The following is a 10,748-nucleotide window of genomic DNA, read 5'->3' as shown; positions in this document are numbered from 1 at the left end:
TTAAATAACAAGGAAACATAGGGACTGAGCAGAACATTGCACCAAGGTGGTGGGGCGGAAGATTGCAACCTTCACGTGGTCCACCCTGTCTCAACGAATGCAATCAATCTGGCATGCACAATCAAATAAGATCAAATAGTACAAGTTGTCCTACAACTTTAGGCTGTGCACGCCATATGCAAGAAGGGAGAAGAAGAACCAAGGTGACAATAATATTTTGCAGTTATATTTGCATTGTACCTTCAAATACTCCATCTCGGCCTCCTCTTCAGACAGGTCAAAGTAGGTGGCGTGAAGTCGTGGCAGTTCCTCTTTCACGCATGTCATAGCCATCTTTTCCAGCACACTCGGAGGAATGTAGTGCTCCACTCGGTAATAGTTCTTGCCATGCACCTTTCAAAGACAAGACAGTACTTTAGGTGTAGGAAGGAAGCGCAGATGCTGGTTTTAAACCAAAGAGAGCCACAAAATACTGGAGTAACTCAAGCAGAGTTCTGGCAGCATCTCTGGAGAAAAGGAATCGGTGACGTTTTGGATCGAGAGTTAGATAGAGCTCTAGGGGCTAGTGGAATCAGGGCATATTGGGAGAAGGCAGGCACGGGTTATTGATTGGGGACAATGAATGGCGGTGCTGACTCGAAGGGCTGAATGGCCTCATACACCCATTTTCTATGTTTCAGGCTGAGAGTCAGAAGAAAGGGAAAGGACACTTTAGGTACTGTTGTTCTTCTCTTGATGTGTGTGCCATTGGCTTTATTTTTAATTCTTCACGTCTCCTCATGTTCAGGAGGTCACTCTCAGAACCAGTATATATTGCCCTTTCCGCGGTAGCTCTTGAACTGGGAGCTTTGCTCCAATGTTTCAGATCAACCACAGTGGTTAGGCTGGCAGAATTCCTCCACTCAAAGACATTGATGATCCATATAGGCTTTATGGGTTTCTGCACCAATATATTTACTCTACCTCATTGCTGACCCTCGGACTGTCGTTGTGTCCTTGGGCAAGACACTTCACCCACCTTTGCCTGTGTGTGAATGTGTGTGAATGATTGGTGGTGGTCGGAGGGGCCGTAGGCGCAGATTGGCAGCCACGCTTCCGTCAGTCTGCCCCAGGGCAGCTGTGGCTACAGAAGTAGCTTACCACCACCGAGTGTGACTGAGGAGTGAATGAATAATGCGATGTAAAGCGCCTTGACTATTAGAAAGGCGCTATATAAATCCCATCCATTATTATTATTGTTATTATCCTTGATCGGACTTTGCTGGCTTTACCTTGCACTAAACGTTATTCCCTTTATCATGTATCTATACACTGTATATGGCTCAATTGTATTTACATATTGTCTTTCTGCTGACTGAATAGCATGACAAAAGCTTGTCACTGTACCTCGGTACAGGTGAAACTACTGAGTCATTGGTTTTATCATGGCCTGCTTTGGTATATCAAAGGCCCAAGAATGAACGAGTCTGCAGTAATTGGTGGATATCGCCAGGTCCATCTCAGGCATTGATCTCCCCACCATCTGCAAGAAGCATTGCCTGAAGAAGGAGATATCATTACAGACCCGCACGGCAGTGGCCTGGCCCTCAATCCGGCTGCTGCCATTGGGAAAAAATTCAGGAGCCTGAGGAACGTGACCTCCAGGTTCAAGAGCTGCTCCTTCACACAGTCTTTGTGCTCTCGAACCACCCTAAGCATAACTCCACCTCAGCAATGAACTCTTATGGACTTTGGATTGTACTATGATGAGCTGGTTGCCTAGTATTACTAGTAAGTAAGTAAATGTTATTTATATAGCACGTTTAAATCAACTCGCGTTGAAACCAAAGTGCTTTACATAGAATAAATAATTAAGTTTACGTACATCCATAGAAAAATTTAAAAAACTGATAATTGATTGTATTATTGTTTATTTTATATTTATTTCTCGTGTTGCTGGATTAACCTGTCAGCAAGTCAGATTGTCATTATTCTGTTACCGGTGCATATGGCAATTAAACGCTTTTGTCTCTCTGGGCTCTTAAAATCATGAGCTCACAATATGTTGTGTGCCGGCCAAGGATGAGTAATGGTGTTCTGCCACTTGCCGTGTGCTCACCTCTGGAACATACTCTCCAAACTCTGCTTGCAGTGCCAATGCGCCCAGCAACAGGGCTGTCTCATCACTGCAGTACAAGTGCTCTTCAAGGATGTCCTTCCTCAGCTGCAGGTAATACTGATGTCTGGTTAGACTGTGCCTAGAAAGCAAATACGCATTCATAACCTTGAGGTATATATACCTGCCCACAGCCGCAAATCACTACAGAGAGCGGCGAAGGTGGCACAGCACATCACTGGCAACTGTCTCCCGGCCATTCAGGACATTTTCCACTGGCGGTGTCTGCGGAAGGCACACAGCATCATCAAGGACCACAGCCATCCAGCACGCCGACTGTTCTCCTTGTTACCATCAGGCAGATGATATAGGTGCATGGCTGCACGTACCACCAGACAAGAACAGTTTTTACTATCAGGCCATCAGGCTTCTGAACTCATAAACACATCATATATGTTGATTATTTTATTTATTATTGTCTTTTACCTACCAATGTCACTTTTATCTTATCTTGTTTTATCTTATTTTTATCCTTGTAATATCATTGCTCAGGTGACCTGTTGTCTTGTCAAACACATTTCATTGTACCGTTGACCCTGTGTTAACCGACATATGACAAACAAAACTGAACTGAGGTACCTCATAACAGTTCAGTGTGCGAATGAGAAAGTCCTGCCATGAACATCAACCTTGTCTCACACAGCCGAATGTAGACACAAAAAGCTGGAGTAACTCAGCTGGACAGGCAGAATCCTGGGAGAGAAGGAATCAGGACGAGACCCTTCTTCAGACAACAGGTCGGGAGTTTCAATCGAAGTCGCAAGAACTGAAAATATAATCCAGCTGGTTTGTAGGTTAGTTACCTTAAATTGGAGAATTCAATGTACATACTGTAGTGTTGGGTTGTAAGCGACCAAGTGGAATATGAGGTGTTGTTCCTCCAGTTTGTGTGTGGCCTCACTCTGACAATGGGCAAACATGTCAGTGTAGGAGCAGGAAGGTGATAAAATGGTTAGCAAACGGGAGATCCAGCAGACCATGTTGGACCAGTGCAAGTGTTCGACTAATTAGTTGCCAAGTCTATCGCATTTTCCCTTCTCTCCTTGCAAGCTGAAATGCCACTTGTCCCAGACAGGTACAGGTTCTTTCCAAGTATCCTTGCAGCTGGTGGAATCTAATTCCCTGTGCAGAGCCAATCACCCCAGAAGGTGTAATTGGGTTTGCTCATAGAGTTAGTGTTGTGCGTCACACTGAGAGGCTCCAACGTGTTCCACTTCAACTGCAAACTGGCTCTTTAGAGTACAACAACATTCATTCTGTTCAACACATTCATCTGGTTTGAGTCACCTTTGATTTTTGCCTCATTCGTGTTGCATGCAGGAAAATTGTGTGATGATTGACTGGGCATCCTGGCTACTTTCAGCAATTTCTCTACAATGGAGGGATTTGGGTTATGTGCAGGTACATGGTCTTGACATCATGTTCGACACAAATATAGTGGGCAAATGAGCCTGTTCTTGTGCTGTACTGTTCTATGTTCTACAGTGTTTCGGATCGGAACTCTTCTTCAGACTGATGAACTAGAGGAGGAGAAAGCTGGAAATGAGAGGTGAGTGTGAGACAAAGCCTGGCAAGTGATAGGTGGATACAGGTGAGGACAAGATCACCAGATGGGCGGAGTAAGTGACAATGGCTAGAGGTGAAACGAAGACAAAAGGGTGTCCGAATCTTTCCGGTTCACATATCACAAACCAGTAGTTTCACGCTCACAATTACTGTTTTCTTCCAGGTCCATTCAATTATTTAATTTGAACCTTTCAGGCTTCCATAGTGGGATCAAACCCATGATAAGTTCATGTTCCTAAGTGATAGGAGCAGAATTAGGCCATTCGGCCAGTCAAGTCTACTTCGCCATTCAATCATGGCTGATCTATCTCTCCCCCCCTACCCTATTATCCTGCCTTCTCCCCATAACCCCTGACGCCCCTGATCTCAGATCCACAGAGTGTCCCAGATTATAGGCAGGGATTTAAACATCGCTAGATCGATGATCTGGCCCCAGGATTCTCACCAGTTAATGTTACCTTGAGCTTACTCACAACCTCTTGGAATTCAAAGCCTAGTTTTGAAACCCTAGCATCCCATCAGAGTGCCTTTTATTACAATCGATTGGGCACAACAAGTTCATCTGTCTACACTTAACAATCAGTAGTCCAAAGCCAGGCAGGATGCTGTGCTGTGCCAGAATTGGAACATTGCCCTCAATTATCTTGCAGCTCAGGCATTAACCTTGTTTGGGAGGCTGAACCACAGCTCCACGCTTAAAAAGAGCAATGGAATTCTGCAGAAAACCTGACCAAAACTATCTCTCGTTCACCACAGCAGTGTAGCTGTTCATTGATTTCACTGCTGTGTGTGGGCTTGTGATGAGCTTTCAAACAAGAGTCGTTTGCATTTTGCTGCCCTGCGCAGAGCTATCAGGGAAAGGATTTATACATCGTGCCAATAATGTCCTTGTGCCAAGCCAGAGAGCTTTAACAGCCAATGCAGTACTCTTTGAGGTCCGTGCATTGTTTTCCTGCAGTGGACAACGTGCGGAACATCCATTGACGATAATAATGAGATGATCTGCATATTATTTGCCATCACGGTTAAGAATGAACAAACACAACTAGGAGATGTAATAAAGGGTGTCAAAAAGTCAGGTATTAAAGTGAATGTTACTGGAATGGGGGGGGGGGGGGGGGGGGGGGGGGGAGGGGAATGAGTGAGCTGCTGGGCTGATGAAAAGAGAAGCCAGATGCAGGGACATTAAAATTGTGACTGAATGCTTCGATGGGTAGTGGGTTGCCATAGCGATGCACACCGGAAGTGGAACACAATTAGTCCATTCTCCTGACCAGCCGAGATACTCCTGCTCTTTGTGTTATTTTTTTTAAACCAGCATCTGCAGTCCCTTGTGTCTAGGCCAGTCGCCTCCCCCTCCTCCTGAAGTTGGGATCTCCAGAAATCACAGGGAAAATTGGGAAAGTTTGCAACAAGGAGCTTTACATCTGAGGCAAAGAATAGATGAGAAATAATAACTTAGAGAGATGGGAAAGAGGAACCTGAGGCACAACTTTTACCACACAATGGGTGGAGGGTGAGTGGAACGAGGTCATTAAAGCAAGTACTATAACAACATTTAATAGGCATTTGGACAGAGAGGAAAGATTTAGTGGGATATGGACTAAATGCGGGCAGGTGGGACTAGTGTAGATGGGGCATCTTGGTCGGTGTGGGCAATTTGTGCCGAGGGGCTTGTTTAACCTACTGTCTGACTCTACTATGTTTGGTTATTAGTCAGTTAGTGGAAACAGGCCCTTCCGATCACCGAGTCTGCGCCAATCAACAATCACCACACACACTACTAGTTCAAGCCTACACTCTGGAGACAATTTACAGAAACCAATTAACCTACAAACCTGCATCTCTTTGGAATGTGGGAGGAAACCGGAGCACCTGGAGAAATCCCACGCAGTCACACAGGGATGTGTTCAAGTGTCTGATAACAGCGGAGAAGAATCTTTACCTGAACCTGGTGTACATGCTTTCAAATGTTTGTATCTTCATCCCAATGGTAGAGGAGAAGAGAGAAGGACTGGTCATTGATTATGTGGACTGCATTCCCTAGGTAGCTTGGTGCAGATGGAGTCACTGGAGAGGAGGGGAAGGGAGTGTAGAGGAGGGGGGGGGGGGGGGGTGAGAGGAGAGTTGGGGAGGGGAGAGGTGGGGAGGGGAGAGGTGAGGGGAGGGGAAGTGTTAGGTTAGGGGAGGGGTTAGCAGAGGGAAGGAGAGGGGAGGGGAAAAGGGGCTAGATTGCGTGATGGACTGGGCTACATTCACAGCTCTCTGCAATTTCTGGCAGTTTTGAACAGAGCAGTTGCCGTACCAAGCTGTGATGCATCCAAATTTGAGGCTTATTATAGTGCTGCTGTTGAAATCGGGATGAGTCTTTGGAGACGTGTCAAAATTCCTTCGTCTTCTCAGGAAGTAGAGGCGTTGGTGTGCTTTCTAGGCTGTCTTTGGGGGCAGAATTTGTGGGGGAGTTGATGGGAATGTGGTGACAACAAAATTGTAATAAAGTAGGATTGTTGAGAATGGGTGCCGAATTGTTTATATGGAATGGGTGGATCTGTATCTGTATTGTGTCTGTCCATGAAGTTATAATGCCCTTGTAAATTATTCTCACCAAATCCCCCATTAATTCTCCCCGGATTCTGCCACTCAGTGACAAACACCGAGAGGAAACTAGAGCATTCATGGCAAACCAACATGAGTAGCGGGAGGGACGAAAATGACACAAAGTGCTGGAGTAACTCAGCTGGTCAGGCAGTATCTCTGGAGAACGTGGAGAGGTGATGTTTTGGGTCACCCGAAACATGAACTGAAGAAGAGCCCTGGCCCGAATTGTCACCTATCCATGATCTCCAGACGTTGCCTAGCCTGCTGGGTTACTCCAACACTTTGTCCCTATTTTTGCAAACCAGCATCTGCAGTTCCATGCTTCTATGTGATTTCAGGCAGAACGTGCAAACTCCACACGGACTGCACCCGAGGCCAGGATTAAACCTGATTCGCTGAGGCTTTGGGGCAGTAGTTCTTCCTCCTGTAGCACTGCAAGACTGTACAGTAGGAGCCACACAGAAACCTCAACTACAACACAATCATGCAAGATCCCCCTAATGTTTGGTGTCCTTGCAATGGACAAGCTTTATGGATCAAGATGCCAAAGAACTACATTGATATCAAATGTGTAGGAAGAAACTGCAGATGCTAGTTTAAACTGAAGATAGACACAAAATGCTGGAGTAACTCAGCGAGACAGGCACCATCTTTGGAGAGAAGGAATGGGTCTCGGGTCGAGACCCTTCTCCAGACTGATGTGATGATATCAAATGTTGGTTTCAAGGCCAATGTCTACACAATCAATGAATGACCATGAGGGAGAAATGCTAAGACCCCATGTTGGTGACCGATTTTTTTTTCACTACTCACTGAATTATACTGAAGTGTTCAACAAAGAACTTGATCCTTAGAAATAAAGTGAAGTTGACGATGGCTGTTTTTCTCTTGGGAGGATCCTTCCAGCCATGCGGTGCTGTCTTGTGCAGCTTGGTAAAAGGGTCAAGAAAAAAAAATTCCTTCCCTGTAACACAAACAGGACAAGGTGGTTGTTGATGAACATTAAAACAAAACAAAGCGTCACTTGGCCAAAGTTAGCAAATACAACTGAAGAAGGGTTTCGGCCCGAAACGTTGCCTATTTCCTTCGCTCCATAGATGCTGCTGCACCCGCTGAGTTTCTCCAGCATTTTTGTCTACCTTAGCAAATACAAAACTGATCATTTTCTTCAATGAGCTTTGTTGGGTCTTTCATACTCGAAATGTTTATTGTGTTCTAGATTTTTATCACTGTCTTTTAAAACCAGGAGCATGAGGTGCCTGTAAGATGACAAGATTCCATGCTCCAAAGTCTTTTTGTTCCATTGTGCTGCTGTTGTACAGACAAATCCACCATAAACTGTAAACGTATCATAAAAGATCATAGAATTTCATGCATACAAACATTTAAGAGTAGATCAACGTTTTCACGGTCTTCCTGACTGGATTAAACATTTCAAAAAAATTTTGATTTTCATTCTGTTCATTTCCCATGTATCTGATTACACCATTCAAGACCCTTGGACTATTCATTGGGGACCTTTGAACTAGCTTTAAAGAGACTTTATCCAACTTTCGTGTTATATCTTGCACTAAATGTTGTACTTGTTATCCTTTATCTGTGCTCTGTGGACGGATTAATTGTATTAATGTATCATCTTTCTTTGACTGGATAGCACGCAAACAAAAGCTTTTCACTGCAGGTACACAAAAAAGCTGGAGAAACTCAGCGGGTGCAGCAGCATCTATGGAGCGAAGGAAATAGGCAACGTTTCGGGCCGAAACCCAATAAGCTTTTCACTGCATCTTGGTACACGTTGCAATAATAACCGCAACTATGAAACCAGGAAATGGTTTTCTGCGTTTCCTTCATGACATTTTCACTAACGTGATCTCAGCTGGTCATTTGCCTGTGGTAATCTTAGTTTCACCTATATTAATAAAACAGCACCTGTCTATGAAGTAACATTAAAAAAAAAAAATTGTTTAAATAGCTGCATTCTAAAACCTTACCCAATGATATAATGATAATATAATTATCTATATTCTAATGTTATGATTAATTGTAATTTTACAATCAGTGAAGTGCCAGATATATTAGTTGACAAAGAGGCAGGCCATTCGCTCCATCAAGTCTGACTAGCATCATCAGTCCCATCCTTTTGCTTTTTCATCATTGCTATTAAGGCACTGAATGATTTTGTTTCTCCCACCCTCACAGGCAGTACATTTCCTTGTAGTTCTAGTGAGTTCAAGTAGAAAGTTGAACCAATAAATAATTGAAAACTATTGCAATTTCAAGCATTGTATATGTCCGGTTCGCCACAAACATCAATAGAGACCACTAATTTGTTTTGTGTGTTTGGTCAGGTTAAAGTTAGTTTAAAAGTTACAGTTACCAGCAGGCTACGCCCGTTTTATGTATTCTTACCAACAATATATGGAAAAACACTCACCAATAACCCACCTAGAAATGAGTCATACAACACAGAAACAGGCCTTTGGCCCACTTGGTCCACGCTGGCACAAGGGTGGCAGGGGAGAAGGCAGAAGAATGGGTTGAGGGGGTAAGTTAGATCAGGCATGATTGAATGGTGGAGTACACTTGATGGGCCGAATGGCCTAATTATTTCTTAGGTCCTCTCCAAATCTCTTCATCGTCATTTTAAACCTAAGTTCTTTGATATTACTGGTACCTTGCAATAACAAACTTTGCCAAATACCAATTAAAAAAAAGAATAATGCCCCTGAACTAAACGGTAAATCAAAGGAAGAGGGTAGAAGCAATAGGTAGCAAGGTGAAAAGTAAAAGTGGCAGGCCGGCAAATCCAGGGCAAAAATCAAAAAGGGCCACTTTTCAGCATAATAGTATAAGGGGTAAGAGTGTTGTAAAAACAAGCCTGAAGGCTTTGTGTCTCAATGCAAGGAGCATTCGTAATAAGGTGGATGAGTTGAATGTGCAGATAGCTATTAACGACTATGATATAGTTGGGATCACGGAGACATGGCTCCAGGGTGACCAAGGCTGGGAGCTCAACATCCAGGGATATTCAATATTCAGGAGGGATAGACAGAAAGGGAAAGGAGGTGGGGTAGCGTTGCTGGTTAGAGAGCAGATTAACGCAATAGAAAGGAAGGACATTAGCTTTGAGGATGTGGAATCGATATGGGTAGAGCTGCGAAACACTAAGGGGCAGAAAACGCTAGTGGGAGTTGTGTACAGGCCACCTAACAGTAGTAGTGGAGTTGGGGATGGCATCAAACAGGAAATTAGAAATGCGTGCAACAAAGGTAAAACTGTTATAATGGGTGACTTCAATCTACATATAGATTGGGTGAATCAAATTGGCAAGGGTGCTGAGGAAGAGGATTTCTTGGAATGTATGCGGGATAGTTTTCTAAACCAACATGTAGGGGAACCAACGAGAGAGCAGGCTATTCTAGACTGGGTATTGAGTAATGAGGAAGGGTTAGTTAGCAGTCTTATTGTGCGTGGCCCCTTGGGCAAGAGTGACCATAATATGGTTGAGTTCTTCATTAGGATGGAGAGTGACATCGTTAATTCAGAAACAAGGGTCCTGAACTTAAAGAAAGGTAACTTTGAGGGTATGAGACGTGAATTGGCCAAGATAGACTGGCGATTGATTCTTAATGGGTTGACGGTGGATATGCAATGGAAGGCATTTAAAGACTGCATGGATGAACTACAACAATTGTTCATCCCAGTTTGGCAAAAAAATAAATCAGGGAAGGTAGTGCATCCGTGGATAACAAGGGAAATCAGGGATAGTATCAAAGCAAAAGATGAAGCGTACAAATTAGCCAGAAAAAGCAGCCTACCAGAGGACTGGGAGAAATTCAGAGACCAGCAGAGGAGGACAAAGGGCTTAATTAGGAAAGGGAAAATAGATTATGAAAGAAAACTGGCAGGGAACATAAAAACTGACTGCAAAAGCTTTTATAGATATGTGAAGAGAAAAAGATTAGTTAAAACAAATGTAGGTCCCTTGCAGTCAGAAACGGGTGAATTGATCATGGGGTACAAGGACATGGCAGACCAATTGAATAACTACTTTGGTTCTGTCTTCACTAAAGAAGACATAAATAATCTGCCGGAAATAGCAGGGGACCGGGGGTCAAATGAGATGGAGGAACTGAGTGAAATCCAGGTTAGCTGGGAAGTGGTGTTAGGTAAATGGAATGGATTAAAGGCCGATAAATCCCCTGGGCCAGATAGGCTGCATCCTAGAGTACTTAAGGAAGTAGCCCCAGAAATAGTGGATGCATTAGTGATAATTTTTCAAAACTCTTTAGATTCTGGAGTAGTTCCTGAGGATTGGAGGGTAGCTAATGTAACACCACTTTTTAAAAAGGGAGGGAGAGAGAAAACGGGGAATTACAGACCAGTTAGTCTAACGTCGGTAGTGGGGAAACTGCTAGTCAGTTATTAA

General features: G+C 43.8%; 1 protein-coding gene across 2 annotated transcripts in view; it reads right to left on the bottom strand.

The window, feature by feature from the left end:
- Positions 1 to 10,748, bottom strand: part of frmpd2 (FERM and PDZ domain containing 2) — a 145,947-nt gene that overhangs the window by 56,336 nt on the left and 78,863 nt on the right. For both annotated transcript variants that reach the window (XM_033012960.1, XM_033012961.1), the window contains exons 12-14: positions 7,133 to 7,283; positions 2,099 to 2,237; positions 241 to 393 (exon numbers count right to left, since the gene is read on the bottom strand). In XM_033012960.1, the coding sequence (XP_032868851.1) occupies positions 241 to 393; positions 2,099 to 2,237; positions 7,133 to 7,283 (443 nt within the window). The remainder of the gene's footprint in view (positions 1 to 240; positions 394 to 2,098; positions 2,238 to 7,132; positions 7,284 to 10,748) is intronic.

This window comes from Amblyraja radiata, chromosome 37 (genome assembly GCF_010909765.2).
Source record: "Amblyraja radiata isolate CabotCenter1 chromosome 37, sAmbRad1.1.pri, whole genome shotgun sequence".
In the NCBI taxonomy this organism is placed as follows: Eukaryota; Metazoa; Chordata; class Chondrichthyes; order Rajiformes; family Rajidae; genus Amblyraja; species Amblyraja radiata.
Note: the sequence above shows the minus strand (reverse complement) of the source record. Positions and strands in the feature narration are given on the sequence as shown.